Source organism: Eptatretus burgeri, chromosome 4 (assembly GCF_056783735.1).
Source record: "Eptatretus burgeri isolate ZD-2024b chromosome 4, Ebu_testis_v1, whole genome shotgun sequence".
NCBI classification, from domain to species: Eukaryota; Metazoa; Chordata; class Myxini; order Myxiniformes; family Myxinidae; genus Eptatretus; species Eptatretus burgeri.
In genome coordinates, this window is record NC_140964.1 from 87,780,314 (window position 1) to 87,807,861 (window position 27,548).

The window sequence follows — 27,548 nt, forward strand, 5'->3', positions numbered from 1 at the left end:
ATACTGATTATTATATGTAATAAGGAAAATAACGCATGGCTCGTCGTGAATCGTTTCATTCCTTTGTCGTTCCCATTTTATTTGTCACCCTCAATTTCCGTGTTGACGGTTTATTTAAATATTCAGTTGAATGACGTGTTACAAACAGCAATCGCCGCTTGAGAAACATTCCGACTCGTGCGCGATGTTTTGAACAAAGCATTTTATCGGAGCAGTTTCATTGGTTGAGGGTTTTCAATCCCCGATTGATCGATCGGTCGGTATTCGCCAATCCGACGTCGGGAACTCCGCTGAAGGTACAGGAATTTGTTTTGGGTGTCACTGATAACTCGCCAAGGCTTCCCTAATAATATTCCGGATATTCGGGTGACGGTGCAGGCAGTGGTGACGGTAGTGGTGACGGTAGTGGTGACGGTGCAGGTAGTGGTGACGGTGCAGGTAATGGTGGCTGTGCAGCGGGTGCAGGTAGTGGTGACTGTGCAGGTAGTGGTGATGGTAGTGGTGACGGTGCAGGTAGTGGTGACGGTGCAGGTAATGGTGGCTGTGCAGCGGGTGCAGGTAGTGGTGACTGTGCAGGTAGTGGTGATGGTAGTGGTGACGGTGCAGGTAGTGGTGACGGTGCAGGTAGTGGTGATTGTGCAGGCAGTGGAGACGGTAGTGGTGACCGTGCAGGTAGTGGTGACTGTGCAGGCAGTGGTGACGGTAGTGGTGACGGTGCAGGTAGTGGTGACGGTGCAGCGGGTGCAGGTAGTGGTGACGGTGCAGGTAGTGGTGACTGTGCAGGTAGTGGTGACTGTGCAGGCAGTGGAGACGGTAGTGGTGACCGTGCAGGTAGTGGTGACGGTGCAGGTAGTGGTGACGCTGAAGCGGGTGCAGGTAGTGGTGACTGTGCAGCGGGTGCAGGCAGTGGTGACGGTGCAGGCAGTGGTGACGATGCAGGTAGTGGTGACTGCAGCGGGTGCAGGCAGTGGTGACGGTGCAGGTAGTGGTGACTGTGCAGCGGGTGCAGGTAGTGGTGACGGTGCAAGTAGTGGTGACTGTGCAGCGTGTGCAGGCAGTGGTGACAGTGCAGGCAGTGGTGACGGTGCAGGCAGTGGTGACGGTGCAAGTAGTGGTGACTGTGCAGCGTGTGCAGGCAGTGGTGACGGTGCAGGCAGTGGTGACGGTGCAGGTAGTGGTGACTGCGGCGGGTGCAGGCAGTGGTGACGGTGCAGGTAGTGGTGACTGTGCAGCGGGTGCAGGTAGTGGTGACTGTGCAGCGGGTGAAGGTAGTGGTGACGGTGCAGGTAGTGGTGACTGTGCAGCGGGTGCAGGTAGTGGTGGATTTTTCTCATCGTGTGCTGCCTTTTTGGCTGCTGGTTGCATCATTGGTTGAGGGCGTGGCTATGCCACTGATGCAGTGCCCCTATTACCAGTACACTGGTGCTCATTTCACCGACTTCAGGATGACAGCCTTAGTCAACACCCTGGTGTTAATTCAGTGGAAACAGGGCTCGAACTCAGGAACCAAGGATCGGAAGCCACCACCCGAAACGTGTAGCCGACACCAGGCTTCGTAGTGGTGACGGTGCAGCGGGTGCAGGTAGTGGTGACTGTGCAGCGGGTGCAGGTAGTAGTGATTGTGCAGCAACAGAGATTGGTAGAAATGAGGTCTGGGAGATTATTTTTGTGGGTGATGAGATCATTAAATGTGTCGATTCTTCATTTTGTAGGAAGTATTGTAGACTTAGAATTATGTGCAGATTTGAAGGAGCAGGAGATGTTGAAGGAAGGGTGAACGATATGGTATCGGGTCAGGGTAGGAAGAAGTTGGTTGTGGTTCCACCTTGGAGTGAATGATGTAGGGAAAGTTTACTCAGAGGTTTTGAAAAGTAGATACAGGATATTGGGAAAGCGACTGAAATCACAGGGTTGTGGAGGTCATGTTTTCTGGGATCCTCCCAAACTTAGGAAACAATATAGAAACTATGAGCAGAGCAATAGATACCAACCAATGGCTGGGATAATGGTGAAGAGAGGAAGGTTTTACATTTAAGAAGCAGTGGGAATAATTTCAGGGACAAAGGGAGTGTTTCCGGAATGATGGCCGTATGTTAAATAGAAAGGGACAGCAAGGTTTGCAGTGGGAATTCGGGAAGGAATTCAGGCTTTTTTAGGTCATTGGAGGGTGGGGAAGGTATTAAGGAAGGAACGGATTACGTAATTGTGATGAGTAAGTCCAGGCAGGAAAATGTAATTTTAGGAAGGGAAAAGTTAAATATATTCTGTCCAAATCCCAGAAGTTTAAATAATAAGATGGAAGAGCTTGAAGCCAAAGTGGATAACGAGGAGGACGATATAGTTGCAGTGAGTGAGACATGGTTTTAGGAGGAGAGTAACTTGAGGACAGGATTAGAAGGCTACAAGGTGTATCTGTGTGATCGGAAGGAGAGAATAGGAGGAGGAGTAGCAATCTGGGTAAAGGACAGCATTGCATCAAGAGAAAGGGATGACATTAAGGAGGGAATTAATGTTGAGGATTCTGTGTGGGTTGAGATTAGAGATCGTAAAAACAGTAAGATACTGGTGGGATGCTTTTATAGGGCTCCGGGTGTGAAGGAAGAGGAGGAAGGAGGAGTACATGAAGAATTCAAAAGGGCATGTGGTAAGGGAAGAGTATTGATTATGGGGGATTTTAACTTGTCAGGGATAGATTGGGTCCAGGAACAGGGAAAGGGCAGAGCGGATGAGGATTTCCTCGTTTTAGTTCAGGATTGCTTTTTAACCCAGTTTGTAGGTCAGCCCACGAGGGGGAGTGCAGTGTTCGACCTCCTTTTAAGTAACGATCCCAATATGGTGGAGGAGGTGGAGGTCAGGGAGCATTTTGGATCAAGTGACCATAACATTGTGTGTGCAAAGATTCTGTTGAGGGTTAGAGTTCAGGATAGTAGGGTAAGGGTATTAGATTTCAGGAAGGCAAACTTTGAGGGTGTGAGGAGAGAGTTGGGTGATGTAGATAGGGAGACTCAAACAATAGGACAATCAGCATCAGAGAAATGGGAAACCTTTAAGGACCAAATGTGTCGAGTGCAGAGTGAGTACTTTCCAATGAGGTGTAAAACTAGAAGCAGAAATAGACCGGGGTGGTTCAGTAGTGAGATAAGGAATGCTATTAAGGAGAAGCAGAAGACATTTATTTGGTTTAAAATAACATGACTGGAGTAAGATTTATATCACGATCGGAGTAAACAGAGGCAAGTTAAGAAAATAACTCAGCAAGCCAAAAGAGAGTACGAGAAGGACATGGCTAAGAATATTAAACATAATCGCAAGGCTTTCTTTCAATATATCACGGGAAAAGAACATGTTAGGACCAGTGTGGGCCCATTGAGGAATAGCACCAGGAGAGTGGTGAGTGATGAAAGTGAGATGGCAGGCTTATTAAACAGGCATTTTCTTCATCTTTACACAAGAACAGTCAGGAGAATTGTCAATAGCTGAGAGTATCTATCAAGGATGTGAAGAAGGGCTTTTACAGAAGATCCAGGTTGGAGTGGAGGAAGTAAAGGAACACCGAGGTAATGTAAGAGTATTTAAGGCTCCAGATAATATGCAACGAGTATTGAGGGAAGTGACTGAGCAGGTAAGAAAGATGTTAATGGATATTTTCAATCGTTCCTTGGAGTCAGGACAGGTACTGGAGGATTGTAGAGGAGCAAATGTAACACCATTATTTAAGAAAGGATCCAGAGAAGAATTGGGAAACTATAGAACTGTTAGTTTAACTTCAGTTGTGGGGAAGGTGTTGGAGACATTAATTAAGGACCAGATGAGGAACTAATTAAACAAATACAAACTAATTAAAGGTAGTCAGCATGGGTTTACCAAAGGTAGTTCCTGTTTAACAAATCTTTTAGAGTTCTATGAAGCAATGTCTGATTGGGTGGATGAGGGAAAGGCAGTGAACATAGTATATCTTGACTTTAAGAAAGCATTTGATAAGGTACCACATCGGAGGTTGTTAGCCAAAGTGAGGGCTTGTGGAGTGGTTGGTCAGGGAGTTAATTGGATTGCAAACTGGTTTTGTAATACAAAGCAAAGAGTGGATGTGAGTGGCAGGATGTCTTACTGGGAGGATGTAAGTAGTGGGGTATCTCAGGGATCAGTACTCGGACCATTACTATTCATTATTTACATCAACGATTTGGATAGTGGGGTCAAGAGTAACTTTTCCAAATATGCAGATGACACAAAGCTTGGAGGTGAGGTGGATATCAGAGGTTTCACCAATTGTCGTGACGATGAAGAAAAACGGAGGGATTCGTCTGTGCGTGGATTTAAGAGAACCAAATAAAGCGGTGGTGATTGACTAATATCCTTTTCCTCATATGGAGGAAATGTTTGCGGAGCTGCGAGGTGGCACACTTTTCTCCACATTGGATCTGCAAAGTGTGTACCACCAGGTTGTACTGTTGTGGGCCGGGGGTCGGTGGCGAGGAACGGCCGTCAGGTGGAGCAGTAGAGCCGTCTCCTACCGAATACCTGGAATTGCAAGGTCGTAACCCTTGGATAACTCCAAAGGTCACGGGTCCCTAAGCGGACTGTGGTCGCCAATATTTCGACGGCAAAGGGTAGGGATAATTGCTTAATTTCAATATACCTAAGTACCCACGTCGTCAAACTACCGGGGAAAACCACACCCTCGACGGACCTTGGGCGGAACGGGCCGTTAACCGAGCCCGATCCGGGTGTAAACCGAGCGGGGATTACCAATATCCGTCGGTCCAAATGAACAATTACAGCAACAAGGCCTCCCTAATTCCCAATATGCACCGTGCTCAACCAATGAAAAAGCGACAGACAACGAGCTGGTACATTGAACAATCGGGGTTTATTTATAGTGGGGCAGGGGAGCACAAAAAGAGCAGAGTTAAACCGACTATCAAGAAGGAATGCAAGTTATGTACAAGGCACTTAAACAATTGCTACTTATAGACTGGGCCCACAGACACACGCACACACCCAAAAGAAATGGTGGCCATGGCCTTTATTTGGCCCTTCAGCTTGGGAGGGAAGGCGAGCTGAGGGCAAGAGTCTGTACTTGCACCTGTTCGCCTCGAGCGGTCTGGTCGAGCTGGCTCGGCGGGACTCGAACCCACCGCCTCAACGCAGCATCAGGGACGAGGGATAGAGCGACGGACGCCAGCCAGCACGAAGGCGGACGAGGCGAGAGGCAACAGGCAATCAAGGCCGAAAAAGCTTCCAGACGGATCAGACGACACCAGGCGAGGCAGACCCAGACAGAATCATCGCCCCGACCATTCTTTGTTCCTCTCGTCAGGTAGGAGGGATTTCTTCCCTGGCCACTCGCCTCCTGATTGGACGGTTGCGTCGCGTGATTGGCTGGCCGTTCCTCATTGGACAGGATATTGGACAGAAATCCCAAAGCAGCGGGGCAACTCCCACCCTTCTGGGTGGAGTCCCGATCTGAGGCGATTGTAGCTCCGCCTACCTCCTCACCTAAGACCACGTGCGTAATGGCGACCGGGTTGAGTGAAGGACGGGGCAGGTGAAACGCCCGCCCTTGACCGATTGGCTAAAGAGGGAGTGGGCCCCGCCCACGGTTGCGTTCGTCATGCATGCGCATGAGGGAGGGCGATGGTGGAAGAAGCGAAGATGTATGTTGTTGTGGTTGATGTATAAATTCTAACTATAAAATAACTCGCAGCGCACATACACTTAATTAACCCATTAGACAGAAGGACGGGACCCTGACTATAAACACATACTTATCGAAATAACTGAACTGCGGGGACTGCTGACTGTCTGTGTACAGGAGGCTTCCAAATCCGTAACAGTACTGCATGAGAACAGCAGGGACATTACTGCCTTCATTACACATGAGGGACTGTTTCGCGACAAACGAATCCCTTAACGGACTTGTTTCAGCACCAAGCTGTTTTCAGAGGATGATGTCTGCCATTTTAAAAAAATCAACCCAGAGCTCAGTGTTACCTTGACGATGTAATCATTTTCGGAGGGACTCCCAAAGCACATGACAAACACCTCAGAGCGGAACTACATCGCATCGATGCAGCAAGACTGAAACTGAACCTTTCAAAATACTACTTCAGACAGACAGAGCTGTCATTTTTAGGACATGTAGTGTCACACACAGGACTGAAACCTGACCCTGCCCATGTTGTTGTGGCGTCAGAAGCACCCCCACCGAAAGACGTGCAGAGCTTGCGCTCTTTTCTCGGGCTCACGTCATGGCGTGCGAAGTTCATCCCTAACTATGCATCGGTCGTTGAACCCCTGAGAGAATTACTGCGGGGACCGTCCACCTTCTCCTGGTCAGTCACAGCACAGAAAAGTTTCGATTCGGTTTAAGAACTGATTGTCGGTAGTCCAGCTCTCGCTCTCTTTGATTCAGAGCGACACACCATAGTGACAACTGACACCTCCGATTATGGCCTTGGAGCGGTCCTGACGCAAATTCTGACGAAAAGTGAGGACAAAGCAGCGGTTTAGAGATTTGTTTTGGTGGCCGGGAATGGACGCGCATGTCGAGTCCGCAATCAAGGCTTGCATTACTTACCAGCAGCACGACAAGACAGCGGTGACACACGCATCACCACTACAGCCTAACAGCTTGGGAGAAATGGGCAATCGACATAGTGGGGCCCTTCGATTCTGTGCCACTGGATTGTCGTTTCGCTATCACTCTTATTGATTACTTTAACAAATGGCCAGAAATTGCCTTCACCTCCCAGGTCACTTCCACTACAGTGATCGAGCTCCTGTCAACTGTCTTTAACAGAGAAGGTATCCCAAAAAAGTTGATATCTGACGATGGGACACAATTCACATCTCAGGAATTTGAAATCTTTCTGAAAGACAGAGACATTATCCACAGGAAGTCAGAAGTGTACTACCCACAATCGAATGGGGAAATTGAGCGATTCAATAGAAGCTTAAAGGAAAGCTTGCTCACTGCTAACATTGAAGGGAAAGACTGGAAAACGTTTACAACGGACTTTCTTCAAACATGCCGGGCAACTCGATATGTCACAACACAAGGATCACCTGCTGAACTGCTTCATGGGAGAGAGATGCTCACCAAGCTGCATGTATCTGGTCTGCAGATGCCAAAGCCCAAGACATTGTCACACAAAGACACGGCGCTCAGAGTACGAGAGAAGCAGAACAAGCAAAAGGTGTACACCGACAAACGTTGTGGAGCAAACGATGTGAACTTTCAATGTGGTTTCTTCGTCCAAGTGAGGAAACCTGGCATCCTCCAAAAAGGACAATCCAAATTTTCAGCACCTCTCCAAGTTATGGAGCAAAGAGGATCTCACACGTACAAACCGTTCGATGATCGGTTGAATAAAACCGTTGGAGAATATTGGATTCCTCGTTCTTGGAGTACTTTACGATAAAACACTGGTGCACATGATATTGGAGGACAACAAGAGATGAGGCTGAGGCATGTACGGCTGGCGTGAATCGTCTTGATGAAGTGGAGGCAAGGTGCTGTGTCCTGGTGTTGGAAGAGTTGGATGAGTTGTGTGGATCGATTGGAGTTGTGGAGATTAGGGGCACATCCCGCGGAAGGGCAAGGTGGTGAGGCACCATCCTTTGGGGTCGGCGGTTGAGCCTGAGACGAGACCGTGTTGAGTCATCCAGAAACAGGCTCGAATTCTGTTCTCCTCTTCTTCTCTCTTCACACTATCTTTCTTTCTCCCTTTTCGCTGACTAATTTATCCTGAGTGAACGATTTGTACTCATTTATTTTGGCTTGCATTACATTGCTGGATTGGCATACCTGTACATGTGGTGTATTGTTGAGCAAGGTTGATCTGCAGTCTGGTTTAATCCTGAGTAAACGATCTGCATTCATTTCTGAACTGAAATTATATTGGTGGATCGGTATACTTTCGCATTCTGTGTCCCTCTGGGGTTGCGCAAGCACGCGGATAATATTGCTCAGTGATTTCCGACTGCTTAGATGGCACGACCACTTAACGGGGGAAATATATTGACCGCCCGAGTGAGTCAATTAGGACCTCCAGAGCAATAGGCTGCACTCTGAGCCCTCTACCCAAGGGCGAGGTCATAACAAGTGGTGTCAGGAGTGGGATACAAGCCCAAATTGGTAAATGAGTGTCGGAATGGCGAATGCTAATGTGGTAGCGTCGGGACCATCCAAGACATCATTTGCTGACCGGCATGTCACTAATCTCAGGTCAGAGATGGAGAAATATGGGCTCGATGTCAGCGGGATGAAAAGTGTGTTGGTAGATCATCTAAGGGAAGCGGTGAAAGAGGAAAGAAATTCTGATATGGACAAGTCCGAAGTTCAATTTGAAATGACGGTGAAAGTAACGCAGGAATTTTTGTTAGAAGAGGTGAGGGAATGCGCCTGTAATTCAAGGATGGATGGAAGTGGGGTTTTGAGTAGGGCAGTGACATCCATGGAAACAGTTACGGAGGGTGCTGAAGGATTCTCTCTGGGCCGTCCATTGGATCATAGTAGCCCAGGGGCAGGCGATGGTAATGAATGCATGTCAGCTTGGCCGATGGACATCGGCAAGCAGTTAAGTGCCTTACTGGCCAAGCTGGATGCTCACTGAGCTGAAATGACTGGAAGCATGGACGCTCAGACAAATTAAGTAGGACGAGGAATGTTCTCGGTGTTCATAGAGTCAGAATAAATGAGAAGATACATGCTCCGAAAACTGAAATGCTTGAGAAGATGGATGGTCATAGAGACGCAATAAATGAGAGGATTGATGTTCAGAGATCTGAGACTCAAACCCTGAAAGAACAAATGATGGGACTTGAGGAGGGAATAGAAGCTCGGTTCCAAGTAGTGGAGAAGAAGTTGGAAGTAATTAGGCAAAATTAAACTAAAAGTCAGAATACGGGGTATTCCGTGGATGCATCACAACCCAGGAGTGCCTTCAAATTGATGGTAGGGCCAAGCGGGCTTAACACGTCTGTTACCATAAGGACGATGGTGGGTGACTCATACAGTCAGGATATAGCATGTGGCCCCAATAGTGGGGACGAAAATTTGGAGCCATATTTAGCACAGTTTGAGTGTGTAGCAGGGTCGAACAATTGGACAGATGGGCAGAAGGCAGCCATGCTGGTAACGTCATTGAGAGGAAAGGCATTGGGTATATTAAATGGCTGGTTGAGAAACCCGTTGGTCTACGAAGAAGTGGTACAATGCCTCACAAGGCAGTTCGGGACAGCACATCAGGTCAAGCTGACATGGGTGCAACTCACGCAGCGGAAATGGCGACCCATGTAGACATTTCAGAATCTTGCAGGTGACATTGATTATTTAGTGAAGCTGGTTTACCTAGAGGTAGAGGGACCTTTGAAAATCTAGCTTGTGAGTATTTTTTAAAGGCCATATGTGAGGAATCACAAACACAAGTGTGACTACAGCAGCCTCAGGGTCTGTATCATCTGGCTGAGATTGCTTCTGAATTGGTCATCATTAATATGCAACGGTTGTCTCTTGTGCAACGGACGGTAATTCGCCAGACACAGTACCTGGGGACTGAGGAAGGGAAGAAGGTTATGCCACGAAACAGGAGGTGCAGAGGCTTCGTGAGGAGATGCAGCAGCCTGTTTGGACCTAAGGGAGGCAACCAGGGTGTCGGACAACAGGAGTCGGGGTGTCTTCTGATCCTCGGGGAGTGGGCCCCACATGCTGGGGGTGTGGGGTGCAAGGCCACCTGCAGTCGGAGTGCAGGTGGTTATGGACATTAACGAGAGTTTACAAGGGGAATGGGACCAAGATGGGGGTACAAGTGAAGCTTCTATGGCAGGTACTTTAGAGGGGATGGTGGGTTGGTGGGGGGGGGGAGTTAAAGCCCAATCACAGGAAGGAGATCAGAGGCCCCACGATGCAATGGAGCTATTAGTTTGGGAAACCAGACATAGCCGGCTGTGCGGGGCAACAGCTGGCTGCAAATGGTGGAGAAGCCTCAGTTGTGGTGATCTGTTTAAGAGGGGTGAGTGAACAGTTGCAGAATGTTGCAGTTTTGTGTACAGCGGAGGGGAAGCAGATTCGAGCAATAGTGGACATGGGGGCAAACGTGACCGTTGTGCACCCCGATATACTGCGACACCCGAGAGGGGGGTGGAAACCACTTTCCCCTGGATCAGGGTACCATCTGAAATTGGCCAATGGAGAAACAGTGCCAATACTCGGGAGTGGGGTGATGAACTTGTGGTTGGCTGGGATGGAGTATAATACTAAGGTGTGGTTGGCAAAACTATATGGCCTGTGCTTAATTGGACTTGATTTCCTGGCAGAGAATGGATGTCAATTGGATTTTGACCGGATGTGTTTTGAGGATTGGAACGGACACGGTTCCGTTTGAGGATCATGGAGAAAATTATCTGAAGGATACAAGTGTCATTGCACCTGTGTCCGTGACTGTACCTCCAAACTCAGAGATGCTGATTACACTGAACAACAAATTTCAAAATTTTTTTTTTACTGGAGATGTGTAAAGTGATTAAGACTAATTTGGGTACGCTGATTTCAAAAATCATCACCGTTTTGCTGTATCACGTCAGGATTTTCAGGAACAGAAATATTCCCATTGCCTAGAAGTCAGGATTTCAATGAAATTTACATATGTCTTTAACATGTCTATTTCGTACAATTGTTGTTAACTTGTGTTATATTTCTTTCTTTCAGATAAAGATGAGTAGGCGTTCCTGTACCAATCATCCTGACAACTTCTGTTATGTCTGTGGTCGGTATACCAAAAAAGATCAACAGCGAAGTATATCTACAGCAGTGAAAATGAAGGCCGCCTACTTTCACTACTTCGGGTGTAAGGTGGGGGACCAAGAACAGAGCTGGGCACCACACATCTGCTGCACAAGCTGTCACACAACCTTGACTCAGTGGTTGGTGGGCAAGCACGCGAGCATGCCATTTGCGGTGCCCATGATATGGCGTGAGCCGCAGAATCATCATGATGATTGTTATTTCTGCTGCACAAGCATCGCCGGCTTCAACAAGAAGAATAAAGGTCACATCAAGTACGCTGACTGCGTCTCTGCTCGTAAACCTGTGCCTCATGATGACGAGAACCCCGTTCCAACACCTCCAGCTGATCAGAACATAGCTGTAAGCAGTGGTGAAGAGGATGGTGATGATGAACCTTTTGAACCCGACACTCAAGAATCACACCTTCTGAACCAGGGAGACTTAAATGATCTTGTAAGAGATCTCTCGCTGTCAAAGGCGAAGGCAGAGCTGCTTGGATCAAGGCTGCAGCAGTGGAATGTAGTTGAACCTAACACCAAGATATCCTTGTTCAGAGCACGTCACAGAGACATGGCTGAGTTCTTTGAGATGGAAGACACGATGACATTCTGCAGTGACATCAACGGTTTGTTGAAAGAACTTGGGTGTGATCACGATCCTGCAGACTGGCGCCTCTTCATCGACTCGGGGAAGAACAGCTTGAAGGCTGTTTTGCTCCACAATGGCAACGAGAAACCATCAGTCCCACTGGCTCACGCGTTCGGCATGACAGAGACCTATGAGACTATGCGGCAGCTGCTTGATTCCATCAAGTACAATGACTTCAACTGGCACATCTGCGGAGACTTGAAAGTGGTGGCGCTGTTGTTAGGGCTGCAGTCAGGCTACACGAAATACATGTGCTTCCTTTGTCTCTGGGATAGCAGAGACGACAAGAATCACTGGGCGAAGAAAGATTGGGAAGAGCGAAAAGAGCATGTACCTGGTCGACACGACATGAAGCATGTCGCCCTTGTCGACCCAGCCAAGGTTTTCCTTCCACCACTCCACATAAAGCTCGGCTTGATGAAAAGTTTTGTACGGGCAATGGATCTGAATGGGCGTGGGTTTTTATACCTCAAGGAAAAGTTTGGCAACACCTTGTCGGAGGCCAAGATCAAGGCTGGTGTCTTTGTTGGACCGCAAATCCGACAGATTATGAAGGACGAAACTTTTCCGACAACTCTAAACCCCAAAGAGCTGGCAGCGTGGAGGAGCTTCAAAGCTGTGACGGACAACTTCTTGGGGAACGAGCGCGCGGACAACTATGAAGAAATAGTGCAGCAGCTGCTGGAGTCCTTCAGGAAACTTGGCTCCAGGATGTCCCTGAAAATCCATTTCCTACACCAGCACCTGAACTTCTTCCCTGACAACTTGGGAGCAGTCTCGGACGAGCACGGCGAGCGATTCCACCAAGAGATTTCACTCATGGAGACGCGTTACCAAGGGCGGCACAACCCGAACATGATGGGCGATTTCTGCTGGTTCCTGCATCGTGAAACTGACACAGAGCAGCACAAACGCAAAGCCAAATGCCTAAAGCATTTTTAATTACATTCTAGTGGAGTTTTTCTGTAATTTCTATAATTTTGAAGCATTCATGATGAAATAAATGAATAAATGAATTTTTGTAAATTTCATTGAAATCCTGACTTCTAGGCAATGGGAATATTTCTGTTACTGAAAATCCTGACGTGATACAGCAAAATGGTTATGATTGTTGAAATCAGCGTACCCAAATTAGTCTAAATCACTTTACACATCTCCAGTAAAAAATTTTTGTTGTTCAGTGTTATCGCTCAGCGAGCAGTCGTGCAGCATGGATCACCCCTTGGGATAAGTTGAGCCATTGGAAGAGCCAATGACTTACAGGATCGTGGTATTACGAACGTTAGCGGAGTCTGAAGGAATGTGCATACCAGTGCAGGTGCTGAAAGCTTTTTATCTTGTCAAAACTTCGTTTTTGCAAGATCTGTTACTTGGTAAGTTTTTTTGTTTGTTTGTCTGTAATCATTGGATTTTTCACCTTTATATCACTCTGTAGAGCACAATTCTCATCGGAAACTCTTGTGGGTACACGAATCGTAGTATTATTACAATAACCTTCGGCACACATAAAGGTCAAGGTCAAAGGTCAAGGTCACTTTGCGGTAAATCATGGAGGTCGCCGAAACCCTTATTTTTTGAGTAACTTTGCTTGAATGATCTCCAAACTTGGTGGGTATGTAGGGTGTGGTATGGCGCTCAGCTGATTAATTTTTAGTGTTGATCGGCCTTGACCTTCAAGGTCATATTTAGGTCATTCATTTTTTACCACAAGGTCAAATTTTCAAGTTTCAGTTCCCGTATTGAGTAGTACCTCAAATTAAAGCCCTTGATGAGTGTTTTCCAGACATATAACTATTTTGACGATGTGAGGTCATTTGACGACGTATGACGAAAAAAACTGCATTTTTCATGTATATTGTATCGCTTTAGTTCACATCAGAAACTCTTCTTTAGGTCACTCTGTACAGCACAGTTCTCATTGGAAACTCTTGTAGGTTCACATATCGTCGTCTTATTGCAATACCTTTCCGTCACATAAAGGTCAAAATCAAGGTCAAAGGTCAACGTCACTTTGATATCAATTATGGAGGTCGACGAAATATTTTTTTTTTTTGAGTAATTTTGATCGAATCATCTCCAAACTTTGTGGGAATGTAGAAAATGGCTTCGCGCTCAGCTGATTAGTGTTTATTTGTGATCGACCTTGACCTTCAAGGTTAGCGCCTGAGGTCAAACATATTTGATCCCAAGGTCAAATTTTCAAGTTTAAGGAACCATATCGTGTAGTATAACTTGAACACCTCAATGAGTGCTTTCCAGATATGTCAAGCTTGAGACATTATGACGTCATTTGGTGACGTTATGAGGCAAACGCACATTTTTCATGGTAACTCTGAAGCACAATTCTCATTGGAATCTCTCGTAGGCAGATATTCCTCAAGGAGTCGCTCCTGGTGGATAGCAGCTCTGTTCACCTCAGTGTGACCTTAAAGAAGTCACACGTGGTCACCTTTTGGCAAGATACGGGTCACCCTGCGGGTGACATTGCTTTGTTTTGGTGGTGGTGGTCGTCTTCTTCTTCTTCTTCTTCTTCTTCTTCTTCTTCTTCTTCTTCTTCTTCTTCTTCTTCTTCTTCTTCTTCTTCTTCTTCTTCTTCTTCTTCTTCTTCAACATTAAGGACTCCAGCTCTTTTATATACATGATCCGGATCTCCTTAAATACTAAACACCTGTACACATCCTCGCATTGAGGGTGCCTTTTGAGAGCGTCTATCATCAACTTTTAAATATATTCGGACATTTGCTTTAAAGTTTCCAAAAGTTCACGTTACTATTTAAAGATTATTCCATTTAATGTGTTGTAAATTCGTAAATACACGATTTTCTCGTCATGAATAGGAGCCTCCATGACGGGTCTCGCTATTGGCTCCATCAAGGCACGTGACGAAATATCGGACGTTGTTGTTGCTATTGCCTTTAGGATGCGGCTCTTGGACACACGTTTGTCGTTGTTTTACCTCACGAGGAACATCACCTTTGCGGCTTTGTTTTTATTTCACGCGGAGTCGGCGGTTTGATTTCCGGATCACGTGACCGTCCTCCACCAATGGAATCCATGTCGGCGTCAGTCGTTTGGTAAAACTGCTTCTTTCCGGGTAAATTTCCTTCACTCGGTGATCTAATCTTCGCTTCGGAACACACGGTGTTGATGTTTATTCGTTTATCGAAAACAGCAGCAGGACGTCGCTTCTCGCAAGTAACATTTGGTACAAATCCGTTTATTTATTACGTTCGGAGCTATGTTTTCAGTTTCGGCGGTTCGACTGTGAATCTCCGTATTTTGTTTTGTCTTTTTTATTATTATTATTATTATTATTATTATTATTATTATTGTTATTATTATTTATTTATTCCTTGTGAGGGAGGCGATGGGCTGTGATTGAAAGCCAAGGTTTTTACTTGGTGTGTGATTTTTTTTTTTAAACCTCTTACTTTCGTGAATGCAAATCGTGAAGTGTCTGTGCAGCTGAAGTGAAGACGATCAAATCTGTGTGAAATGCCTTGTATTTGTGGAAGTCCATCTGTACGAATTTTTCTTGTAACGTTTTTAATTTAATTTTTTTTTACCTTTATTTGCTGTTTAAGCTGTAACCTTTTTCAACATTGGAGATTTAGACGGTGTGGTAGTTTTTATAAAAACTCACAATGTGCATGGTGGTGTATCGCTAAGCTCGGTTGCAGTTTTATCCCACTCGCCTGTTTTTTTTAATTTTTTTGCTTGCTCCTTGTATTGAACGTGAAAGTTCACAACAGGTTTAGCAATATGTGCAATAAAATAGGGCAAATATAACTAACTCTTCGCTGACCCGTTTCGAATGGAAACACGAATCATGGACACGGATCATCATCATCATCATCATTTCAGACATTATTAATAGCCGGGGGGACTGTGATGAGTTATGGGAAGCATTTAAATGATCTGAGTGCTTGCTCCAGCACATGGAAACGTACATTCAATGTTGAGAAACTTGCAGTCGAGTGGGTATGTTCCATTACCAATCAGCTTGCCAAGCCAGACCCGTCTGAACAGGTTCTTTGTTTGAGTGCTTGAGCCACCTGGCAAGTGCTCTTCAAGCTGATTGGTCATGGAACACACTCTCGTCTATTTCACCTGCTTTATGACATCACCTGCTAACTCGAAAAGCTTTATGACATCACCTGCTAACTCGAAAAGCTTTATGACATCACCTGATAACTCGAACAGCTTTATGACATCACCTGCTAACTCAAACAGCTTTATGACATCACCTGATAACTCGAACAGCTTTATGACATCACCTGCTAACTCCAACAGCTTTATGACATCACCTGCTAACTCCAACAGCTTTATGACATCACCTGCTAACACGAACAGCTTCATGACATCACCTGCTAACTCGAACAGCTTTATGACATCACCTGATAACTCAAACAGCTTTATGACATCACCTGATAACTCGAACAGCTTTATGACATCACCTGCTAACTCCAACAGCTTTATGACATCACCTGCTAACACGAACAGCTTCATGACATCACCTGCTAACTCGAACAGCTTTATGACATCACCTGATAACTCGAACAGCTTTATGACATCACCTGCTAACTCGAACAGCTTTATGACATCACCTGCTAACTCCAACAGCTTTATGACATCACCTGCTAACTCGAACAGCTTTATGACATCACCTGCTAACTCGAAAAGCTTTATGACATCACCTGATAACTCCAACAGCTTTATGACATCACCTGCTAACTCCAACAGCTTTATGACATCACCTGCTAACACGAACAGCTTCATGACATCACCTGCTAACTCGAACAGCTTTATGACATCACCTGATAACTCAAACAGCTTTATGACATCACCTGCTAACTCCAACAGCTTTATGACATCACCTGCTAACTCGAACAGCTTTATGACATCACCTGCTAACTCGAAAAGCTTTATGACATCACCTGATAACTCGAACAGCTTTATGAGTGGAGAGTGTCTTAAGGAGTAAAACAGCAGAACTTGGGAATTTTAATCCTGACTCACACAGGTGACGGCTATTGTTAAAAAAAGCAAATATATATAAAAAGTAGCTATACCTGATTCCCCCCTCCCCCTCCCTCTCCCCCTTTCCCTCCATCCCAAAAGTTGAAACTTTGTACAAATCGATTGTTTGTCCAGGTCTAGAGTATGCCAATCCCACCTGGAGTCAATGGTTAAAAAAAAAACAAGGACAAATATTTTAAATGAGAAAAGGTGCAGAAGCGATGTTTATCATCGTGTACAGAGATTACTTTATCGTATTTTGAAAAATCTCTTGGAGAAAGGAGAGCAAACGCCAATCAGACTGAAACGTACAAATATCTTCATACTTACTTCGTTGTAGAGACTGGAAAGCCATTCTTATGAGGCCCTCGTTGCTGCGCTGGTACATCTTTGTCGGGTCACGTGGCGTTTTCTTGGTGACAACCGTTCTCTTGACCCTTTCGAGAGGACACTGAATGACGCTGACTCGTAGCACATAGAGAACCAATGTCAGGAACTTTTCTGTTTTTTCACAAATTGCGTCATGGAACTGTGGAATCGCCTATCGGATCACACATTGAGTGCACCGTCAGTGTGACTCTTCAAGAAACCGAAAGCAGCCCGTAGGGGCCAAGCTACGAATCGACCAAGCATTCCAAGTAAAGTAAGTATCCACGACACCCCAAACAAATGACATATTCCTTCCCTTACCTATAGGGGTCATTGCATCAGCAGTACAGTCACCAGCAACCAACCACGTGCTGCACATTCGGAACAGATAAATGGGGAACGGATCTTCACACGAGGAAACCGTCTTTACCGAAACATATAGCTAATGATACCCGATATGTTGTGGACGGATTTGGATTAAACTTGTTGGACAGGTTGGGTGTGTGACAAAGAAGAATCGATTCGATTTTGGTGAAGATCCGAATGTGGATCTGGATACGAGATATATTTAATTTTTAAAGTGATTCTTCACCATCAAGAGATTGGGCCAAAAACGATATAGCACTGTATAGCATGATATTTCAAAAATGCATTGGGCCCGATATGTTCTCGTGGATCAGGCATTACGTGGCGGAGTTATGCGCTCTACCGAGTGCCCTTCTAGTTTGTTATGTAGGCCAACACAAATGTGGCATAAAGTTTGACTTGGCTCTCAACCTACCATATCGTGTATGCACCATTCCACACGACCCACCCTCCTGCTGCATGCATTGGACCTTTGTCCCCACAATTTTAACACTGTCCTTCCAGAGCATCTTCTGCTGTTATTAAAGCTTATAGAGCTGTCTCGATAGCTTTGAGGTATGCCCACGCATCTCTTGAGCTGTCCATCCTGGGTTTGAATCTTGTTCTCACAACAAACTGTCACCCCAGTGTTTCCCATGCATGGTGAGGCCTCAATGTGCGAGTCATCCCTCAGAATGACTTTATAGTGCAATTTAACCCGGCAATTAATACTGACTTAATCGGATATTTAAATATATTTTATCCAAACGCGTGCAAAAGATTTTTGGCATTGCGTCGAGTAGAACAGAAAATTTCGACAAAAAGTTCTCTTTCTGAAAGATACTGCTTAATGCCATACACCGGCTGAAGTGCATGTGTAGGTGACGTCACAGCGCCAGTCTGACATTACTGAGCCGTCACTTGGGAACACGCCTCGCCGTAGAAATGGATTTTTCTGCTGAAATGGAAATACATTTTTTCTGACCCGGAATACAGTGAAGCCGAGCGAGAGAACGCTCAAACCGCATACAATATACTTCGGAAGAACAAAGCGACTGTGTGGAAAGAGACTGTTGTACGACTCCAGTTTCTGAGGTCGAGAATATGATGAACTTGGACGGTTTAGTTGCTCATCTTACTATAATTCACCGTCTGCCCGTCTGTCTGTTCCCAGGTGCCGCAAAAACGGCTGAATCGATCGCAATCATTTTTTGGGTGTGTAATCCTGGGACCCCTTGGAGTAAAATAGGCATAAATATAATAACATGACCCCCTTGATGGCTCCCGTAGGGAGCCGGTGCTTCTATTGTCATTCATTTCTTGTTGTGGAATGGGTCTGGTAAGTTGGCACCTGATACTTTGCAGAACCGGTATTGTTTCGGTTGTTTTGTTTTTTTCGGAGCTTTGTGTTGAAAAAAGGTTGGATATGCATCTTCTACCAACGCTTGCTTTTTCACGTCGTATCCGAGTAGATCGGCCTGTCTTTGTTGCTGCCTTTGAAAACACCAAGAACTCGAAGTCGTCTTCGCAAACCATTTTGTGCTTTTCGAAAGAAAATGTATCAACAGTATGACCAGTTTCTATATTGTGAAGCCACTTCGTTGCTAACTCTCTCTTCTCCGGATATTTTATCCTCATTTGGGATCTGGACAAAGCTCTCACTGCACTTTCCTCTCTCTCATTGACGGCCACACGCCTGACACTCGTGCGTTCAGTGTTGGCGCTGTGACATTGCATTGTTCCCAAATCTCGCTATCACAATAGCCCAATGGTTGCAAACATTGTATTTGGATTACTCATCTTTATTGTTGAATATTCCTTAAAATGCAATGATATTAAAGGAGAGTTATTTTCATACTCTTGGACTTTCTTCAAAGCTCTGGGTTTAATTGTGCTTTAAGCCGGAGGACCTGTCTCCCAGTACCGGTTTTTGGTGGACATCAAAGATCCCATGGTTTTTCGTGAAAAGTAGGCGAGTTATCGCCGGCATCCTGAACTCATGATTCCAAATGCCTGCCCCCACTTACAGATGCAAACCAGCAGCCACGGATGACTCAAAGCTTACAAATACCTATAATCAGCAAAACTTTCTCAATTATCTGATTTCTAAGTTAAAGTACGGTATATGGGGCTTTTAATGCGTATACATTTTGACCTCTTTTGTGTTGAACTCGAGGCACCACTTGGCTTATTCAATTCTGTCCGGTTGGCTTACCGTCGTCTGGCAATGTCACTGCTGGAGGCCCAAGACCAGCTTTCTTTTAAAACCCCGTGCTTAGAAACCCTTTTAATCTCCTCTCATAGTTTATCCTACCTCCACAAGTTATTTTCTTTTATCCCTATAATTATCTTCCAACTATTTTTCCGAAATTCTTCATTTAATCTACACTGTCTGTCATTTAATCACTGTCACTGTCATTTAATCTACACTGTTTGGTTGTTTGCAAAATTCCTTTTCATTTGCTGAATATGCTCGACAAGCTCTCCAAATCTTCCAACTTTATGATTAACCATATAACCTTATCCTCCCCCCCCAACCCGACCAATATGCATTATGTGTGCACTGGCATGAACCCACAACCCTTCTCTCCTGACATAAAAAAGTAGATTGCTGAAAAGTATAGATCATGGTGTGAACATCTTATTTCCTTCACTTTGAAAACATTGACCAAACGTACTCGTACATAGGCTACCTAATTTTCGTGGAATGATGCCTAACGTTGTTCAACATGTAAACATGCAGTATTTCCATGTGTTTGGCTCCATCGGTTCACCTGGTTAAACACTTGTCAAGTGGGACAATTTAAGCGCATTTACACCATACTTTTTGGGCCAATGAGAGCAAGCAGGCTGACTGTGGTTATGAGCGGGCGGATACCTATGGCTGAGCTGTTAGGGATTTGAACTAGTGGCTGACACCATCATGCTTACTTCATCATGCGGTACAGTTCAGAGAAGGAGAGGAGAGCAAAATGGCAGACGACAAGAGTTGGTGAAGGCCCTGGTCACATTGTGGTCCCACGAGTGTGTGCATAGTCACTCGTGCTCTTGTAGACATAATGAAGTTGTTTATGTAAGGCTTTTGCAAAAATTGACATTGCAAGGCATAAATAAATTGCCGGTTCGGTGCATGAAGAAGCTTAACATTTTTATACAAACATACAAAAGCTCAAAGACCACAATTGAAGGCCACATAGCTTGTGTGCAACTATGCAATGCAATGAAGAATGTGTTTACATCACAGTCGACTCTTTTGTGGGACAAAGACCAGAAACAATGGGAGTTGGCTGTTTGAGTTTGGCCAACTTTGCTGAGTATTCGGCTGTCCAGGATGTTGGGACTGCTTCTGGCGATGTACTCAGACAACTGATTAAGTCTGAAAGATCGACAACTTTTCTTCGAGAATTACGGCATTTCCATTGGAATGGAATCTTAACATGATGACGGCACTTCGTTCGAGGTGGAACCTTCATCATAAGCCGGGGTAAGTTATTCCATGTGCGGCTGACAAACAAACTTTTTTTTTTGAAATACAGTTCTTTTACTTTTTTTTCTTCTATTTTTTGTTTCAGGTTTAAGGAAAGCCTCTGAGGACACATCCTTTTGTGGCGCATATGCGGAAGTCAGATGTGAGTCATCTTGAACAGATGGTGCAGGAGATAGTGATGATGCGAAGGGGAAATGAAAGAAAGATTGCCGCAAACGAGCATGAACTTCAGGCACAGCACAAGTGGACCGAGCTCATGGTTGCTGTACGACAGGCGACAGCCAAATGCTGTCACTGGAATGTAATATTGAATGAAAATGCAACTGTAAAAGCAAAAGCACAAGGCAAAATGTCATTTTATTACACCTGCACTCTGCTAATAAACACGTTTACTTTTGAACTTCCCTCGTACTGAGCATCATCATTAATTTGTGGAACAAAATGGAGCTTTTGCAAATCATTCAGTCGTTTGCCAGTTTGTGGATTAATACAAGAGACCAATGCTTATAAAGTGCCACAATGCCAAAAGGAGTAAAATGATCCATCTTGCACTTGTCCGATTAAGATAATTTGGAATTTGCCCAGTGCTGTGCCAAATGATAATTGATAAGAATAATCATCATGGGTAAATTACCTTTATTACCATGGATCTTGGACCAGATACAAGGTATTTCAAAAGAGACAGTGCAGCAGAACCTTAACACCTCTTGTGCAAAAAGATAAGTTATTCAGAGTCAATGATACCTGCAAGTATACATGCATCTATCTATAATTCCAGCAGTGTGTGTGTGTGTGTGTGTGTGTGTGTGTGTGTGTGTGTGTGTGTGTGTGTGTGTGTGTGTGTGTGTGTGTGACTGCTGTTTCTCGAAAACCACCGGTCCGATCTCATTGAAACTTGCCAGGTATATTGCTGGGGACCTTAGGATGTGCCTTTTCAAGGTTTGATATTAATCGGACAAGTGGTTCCCAAGTTATGGCCATTTATTTACCAACCAATGACAGGACACGTTGCTGCGTAGGCGTGGCCGATGGGGAAGAGATTCTCAGCCGCATTCCAATTACGAGTTACCTCGTACGGACTTCCGGATAGTGTATTCTAATAATTTCTCGATTTCTCATGCGCATTTATAGATGAACACAATGCCTCAATCCAGTCGTCGTTTACGAGAGCGAAGGAACGGCCTGTGTGGTTGTTTGAAAGTGTTGTTTTTTTTAGGTTTTTTTTTGCACGTACGTTTTTTTTTTTCCTCTCTTCTCTTCTCTTTGTGTTTTTCCTTGCGATGACATTACGAAAAGGCAAAATACGTTGGCGCTAATTGAATAATTGGCCATTAAAACTAAATTGTGAATAATCGTAACTGCGATATGCGAACTTCCGGACAGTGAGGACTTAACTTCCGGACTTCCGGATCGTGACGACTTACTGTATTCTTTCTTGAGTTTTTCTCGATTTATCGACTTACTGTATTCTTTCTTTCTCGATTTCTGTACTTTCCTGATTTTCTTAAACACAATGCCCCAATCAAGTCGTCGTTTACGACAGCGAAGGAACGGCCTGTGTAGTTGTTTGAAAGATATTATGATTATTTTTTGCATGTACGGGCACGCGAGAGCGAAGGAACGGCCTGTGTGGTTGTTTCTGGCACGCGGTTTGAAAGTTTTTTTTTTTTTTTGCATGTACGGCCACGCACGTATGGCCACACACGTACGGGCACGCACGTACGGGATTGCACTAGTCTATAATTCCAGCAATCTGTGTGTGTGTGTGTGTGTGTGTGTGTGTGTGTGTGTGTGTGTGTGTGTGTGTGTGTGTGTGTGTGTGTGTGTGTGTGTGTGTGTGTGTGTGTGTGTGTGTATATGTGTGTCTGTGACCGCTGTTTCTCGACAACCAATGGTCCGATCTAATTTAAACTTGCCAGGTATATTGCTGGGGCCCTGTGGATGTGCCTTTTCAAGGTTTGATATTAATCGGACAAGTGATTCCCACGTTATGGCCATTTATTGACCAACCAATGAAAGGCCACATTGCTGCGTAGGGATGGCTGCGTAGGCCGGTGCACGGCCGGCCGACGATGACGTCACGTGCCGTGCCTGTTACGATGGGGATCGGTGCCTTAGTTACCGTGGCGTAGGAGTGGCAATGGTCAATGGCAGCGAATGTCATGGCAAGCAAAGACAGGGAGGTAAACTTGATTTTAATTTGGATTTTAATTAACTCTGTGTGTAAGTATCACAGCAGTTGTTACTTCAATGCACGCAATAATTCGTGGAATACATGTGAACATTCCGTACGGGCACGCACCATTTCCAGATAGTGATGACTTAATGTATTCGAATAATTTCTCGATTTCTTTTGCACATTTATAGATAAACACAATGCCCCAATCCAGTCGTCGTTTACGAGAGCGAAGGAATGGCCTGTGTGGTTGTTTGAAAGTTTTTTTTTTTTGGGGGGGGGGGGGTTTGCACGGACTGCCACGCACGTACGGCCACGCAAGGTGAAGGAACGGCCTGTGTGGTTGTTGTTTCTGGCTCGCGGTTTGATAGTTTTTTAAATTTTTTAATTTTTATTTTTTGCATGTATGGGCACGCACTTGTACTTTTTTTATTTTAACATTAACAGACACATGAAACAAGTATTTGGTTCATTGCTCTGTTACTTTTGAATCACCCTGTATGTACATTGCAGTCAAATTTTAATCCAATTAAACGAGTTTTATGAATAATGCAATCACATAATTCAGCTCGTTCTACTTCTCTTGCCTTTATAAGAGGTGAGGTCCAACAGTACCAAGCTTCTGCCATGCCTTGACCACGATACTCCTCCACTTCAGTCTATCCACAGCCAACTCCATCCACCCTGCAACCACCCCTACCTCATGGATATCCCTCCTCACACAATCCTCCCATCTCAAGCACGGTCTACCTCGTTTCCTCCTGCCTTGCTCCCTCAATCTATCCGCTCTCTTTGCCATTCTCTCTTACCCCATCCACACCAAGTGTCCAGCCCATTTCAGTCAGCTTTTTATTGATCTTCCCGTCAAGTTCATCTGCACACCAATCTCCTCAAACAGTTCATCCATCCTCCTATCCACCCTCTTCACTCCCGCAATCCTCCTGATCCAATTGTTCTTGCAGACTTGCAATCTCTGTTGTTGCCTCTCTGTTAGTGCCACCGTTTCGAGACCGTAAATGTTGGCCGGCAATGACACAAGACTCCAAAATTTCCCCTTTCAATTTTCTTGATATCTTTTGGTCTCCCGTTACTCCTTCCACACTCCCCTATGCCTTCACACTCATCTGAGTCCTCTTCCGCCTCTTCTCTTCTGTCATATAAAAAGTTAAATGCATAATTATATTGGCGTAGTTGCTTAAGCAATCTAACATGCAAATGTTTAAAAGTGCTGAATTCGGGCTTCATAATTGCATCAATCAAGTCAGGAAAATTCTGTATTTGTGGTTCCCGTTGACCTTCAGTCAACCATGCTGCATGAAAGTCATCACTGCATGTGCATTTTGCAAAGGTCGAAAATCTGTTGATGGGCCACAGATGGTGAGATTTGGTGTGGATGACACCACTCCAGCGGGGGGTTGTGGGGAGGGGGCGGGGGTTGGTACGCACAGAAACGAGCAGGATTAGGACTGCACAGAGACGAGCAGGATTCGAAAGGTATGGGAAGAAGGCAATAACAAGCGTTACTATGTCATACTTTAATAGTTTTTCATCATTTTTTTAATATTCAGCCACAGAATTGTTGTTCAAACAAATGTTTGGAGGGAGGGCTGCTTCGCCAAAAACTAAAGTACGAGATTCCACCATTTTGCTTTGCAGGCAGGATGCATGTAGGTGCAATTACATGCTGTGTTTAATTTCAGAACGGGCATGTATATTGTAAATACAAATCGACAGAGTCATTCCCCTCAAATCAGCCTGTCTGGTGTTATTGGCCCTTAAGGTAAGGTATGGCCCTTAAGGTTGCAAGTCAATGCAATGCTATATTTCCCAAAGATCAGAGGGGGGAGCTCTGGCCTCGACTGTTCTTGCAATTCTATTGCCTCAAATTCTGTGAGTTGGAGTGGATGTAACAACAAATTTTGTCCATCACCTTTTAGAGTTTGGGTACATGTAGCCCCACTGTCCTTGTAGGTATATGAAACTCTGAGTCGACTGACGTAAGCAATCCCCTCGCCCTTCCAAAATTGAAGTTGCATTTATATTATTTTCATGAATAATTTTCATACATGTGCTGTATAGTTTTACTTTATAATCATTTTACAACTGGATTTAAAACTGAATTTAAAAATATTTCCCTTTCCTGTGCCCTCATCTTGGCATCACTCGGTCATTGTCATTAAAAAAATCATGAGTTTGTTGGAATCTCTTAAATACAAAGTTTAAGCTGGGTTTAAAAATCTTATCTGCAAATAACTTAGTTTGAAAATGTTTAGACAAGTCAAAATTCATTTTCATCAAATAAAACATGAGCATGAAATGCATGTTTAACAAGAGTGAGAATTGCTTTGCAATACATGTCCCCTACCAGTCTCATTGAATGTTTGGGAGATAAAAAAAAACAAATATTTGTTTGCGTTTCATGCACGCTTAAGCCAATACCGGAACCAAAATGAAGAATAAGAAACTCTAACCCACCGTGTTTCGTTTGTTTCTAGGCTTTGCCTATTTAATATTAAAATAACCCAGCATACATCCTTCTTCTTCTTCTTATTCTTCTTATTTCGGCTTGCTCCCGTTAGGGGTCGCCACAGCGGATCAACCGTCTCCATTTCGCTCTATTCTCCACATCTTCCATTGACACTCCAACCACCCGCATGTTCACCCTCACCGTATCCATGAACCTCTTTTTTGGCCTTCCTCTTCTCCTGCCTGGCGGCTCCATCTTCAACATCCTTCTCCCGATATACTCCGCTTCCCTCCTGTGCACATGTCCAAACCATCTCAATCTCGCCTCTCTCACTTTGTCTCCAAACCGTCCTACCTGCGCTGTCCCTCTAATATACTCATTCCTTATCCTGTCCATCCTCGTCACTCCCAATGAGAATCGCAGCATCTTTAACTCTGCCACCTCCAGCTCCGCTTCCTGTCTTTTTGTTAGTGCCACCGCCTCCAAACCATACAACATAGCTGGTCTCACTCTCGTCTTATATACTTTCCCCTTCACTCTTGCAGCTACCCTTCTGTCACAAATCACTCCTGCAACTCTTCTCCAACCACTCCATCCTGCCTGCACTGTCTTTTTCACTTCTCTCCCAAACTCTCCGTTACTTTGGACAGTTGATCCCAAGTATTTAAACCAATCCACTTTCCCCACCTCAACTCCTTGCAACGCACCATACCACCACCCTCCCTCTCATTTATGCACATGTACTCCGTCTTACTCCGACTAACTATCATTCCCCTTCTCTCCAGTGCGTACCTCGACCTCTCGAGGCTCGCCTCAGCCTGCTCCCTACTCTCCCTACAGATCATGATGTCATCCGCGAACATCATAGTCCATGGAGACTCCAGTCTGATCTCGTCTGTCAACCTGTCCATCACCATTGCAAACAGGAAAGGGCTCAGAGTTGATCCTTGGTGCAATCCCACTTTAAACTTAAACCGGTCCGTCATTCCTACCGCACACTTCACTGCTGTCACACTGTCCTCATACATATCCTGCACGATCCTCACATACTTCTCCACCACTCCCGACTTCCTCATACAATGCCACAACTCCTCTCTTGGCACCCTATCATAAGCTTTCTCTAAATCCACAAACACACAATGGAACTCCTTCTGACCTTCCCTATACTTCTCCATCAACATTCTCAAAGCAAACATTGCATCAGTGGTGCTCTTTCCTGGCATCAACCCATATTGCTGCTCACAGATCATCACCTCTCCTCTCAACCGAGCTTCCACAACTCTTCCCCAAACCTTCATGGTGTGGCTTAACAACTTTATCCCTCTATAATTTCCACAGCTCTGCACATCACCCTCATTCTTGAAAATTGGAACCAGTACACTTAATCTACACTCCTCCGGCATCCTCTCACTTTCCAAGACTTTATGAAACAATCTGGTTAACAACCCCACTGCCATCTCTCCTAAGCACTTCCATGCCTCCACTGGTATTCCATCTGGGCCAACCGCCTTTCCACTTTTCATCTTCTTCATAGCAGTCCTCACTTCATCCTTACTGATCCACCCACTTCCAGATTCACTATCTCCACCTCTTCCAACCTTCTCTCTCTCATTTTCTTCATTCATCAGCTCCTCAAAGTACTCCATCCACCTTCTCAACGCACTCTCCTCGCTCGTCAGCACATTCCCATTTGTGTCCTTTATCACCCGAACCTGCAGCACATCCTTCCCAGCTCGGTCCCTCTGTCTTGCCAATCGGTATAAATCCTTTTCCCCTTCTTTTGTATCCAACTTCTCATACAGCTCGTCATATGCCTTTTCCTTGGCCTTTGCCACCTCTCTTTTTGCCTTTCGCCACCACTCCTTGTACTCCTGCCGACTTTCTTCATCTCTCTGACTATCCCACTTCTTTTTCGCCAACCCCTTCTTCCTTATACTTTCCTGCACTTCCTCATTCCACCACCAAGTCTCCTTATCTTCCTTCCTCTGTCCAGATGTCACACCAAGTACCTTCTTAGCTATCTCCCTCACAACTTCTGCTGTCGTTGCCCAATCATCCCACCCATCTTTACCACCATCCAACGCCTGTCTCACCTCCTCCCTAAATTTCACGCAACAGTCTTCCTCCTTCAGCTTCCACCATCTGGTCCTTGGTTCAGCCCTCACTCTCTTCCTCAACCTCACCACCAAAATCATCCTACAGACCACCAATCGATGCTGTCGAGCTACACTCTCCCCTGCCACCACCT

The 27,548-nt window shown here is 45.1% G+C and overlaps 3 protein-coding genes across 8 annotated transcripts in view; 2 read left to right on the top strand and 1 right to left on the bottom strand.

Moving 5' to 3' along the window:
• LOC147028620 (uncharacterized) overlaps positions 1-17,234 on the bottom strand; it is a 118,708-nt gene extending 101,474 nt beyond the window's left edge. The window contains exon 1 of the mRNA XM_085879242.1: positions 16,787-17,234. Within this exon, the coding sequence (XP_085735368.1) occupies positions 16,787-16,844 (58 nt within the window). The 5' untranslated portion in view covers positions 16,845-17,234. The remainder of the gene's footprint in view (positions 1-16,786) is intronic.
• LOC147028622 (uncharacterized) lies at positions 120-13,658 on the top strand. Its single transcript, XM_085879245.1, has 2 exons — positions 120-296; positions 10,712-13,658. The coding sequence occupies exon 2, from the start codon at positions 10,718-10,720 to the stop codon at positions 12,377-12,379; it is 1,662 nt and encodes a 553-aa protein (XP_085735371.1). The 5' UTR covers positions 120-296; positions 10,712-10,717; the 3' UTR covers positions 12,380-13,658.
• Positions 14,348-27,548, top strand: part of LOC147028623 (chloride channel protein 2-like) — a 131,883-nt gene continuing 118,682 nt past the window's right edge. The window contains exon 1 of one of the 6 annotated variants that reach the window (XM_085879230.1): positions 14,348-14,642. The gene's annotated coding sequence lies outside the window, so the exon portion shown is untranslated. Of the gene's footprint in view, positions 14,643-24,308; positions 24,328-27,548 lie in introns of those variants that run through there. The other 5 variants (XM_085879231.1, XM_085879235.1, XM_085879234.1 and 2 more) reach the window with 5 other exon arrangements.

Bases quoted from the DNA above. Each gene is read 5' to 3' on its own strand.
- LOC147028622 (XM_085879245.1), top strand. From the start codon at position 10,718: ATGAGTAGGCGTTCCTGTACCAATCATCCTGACAACTTCTGTTATGTC.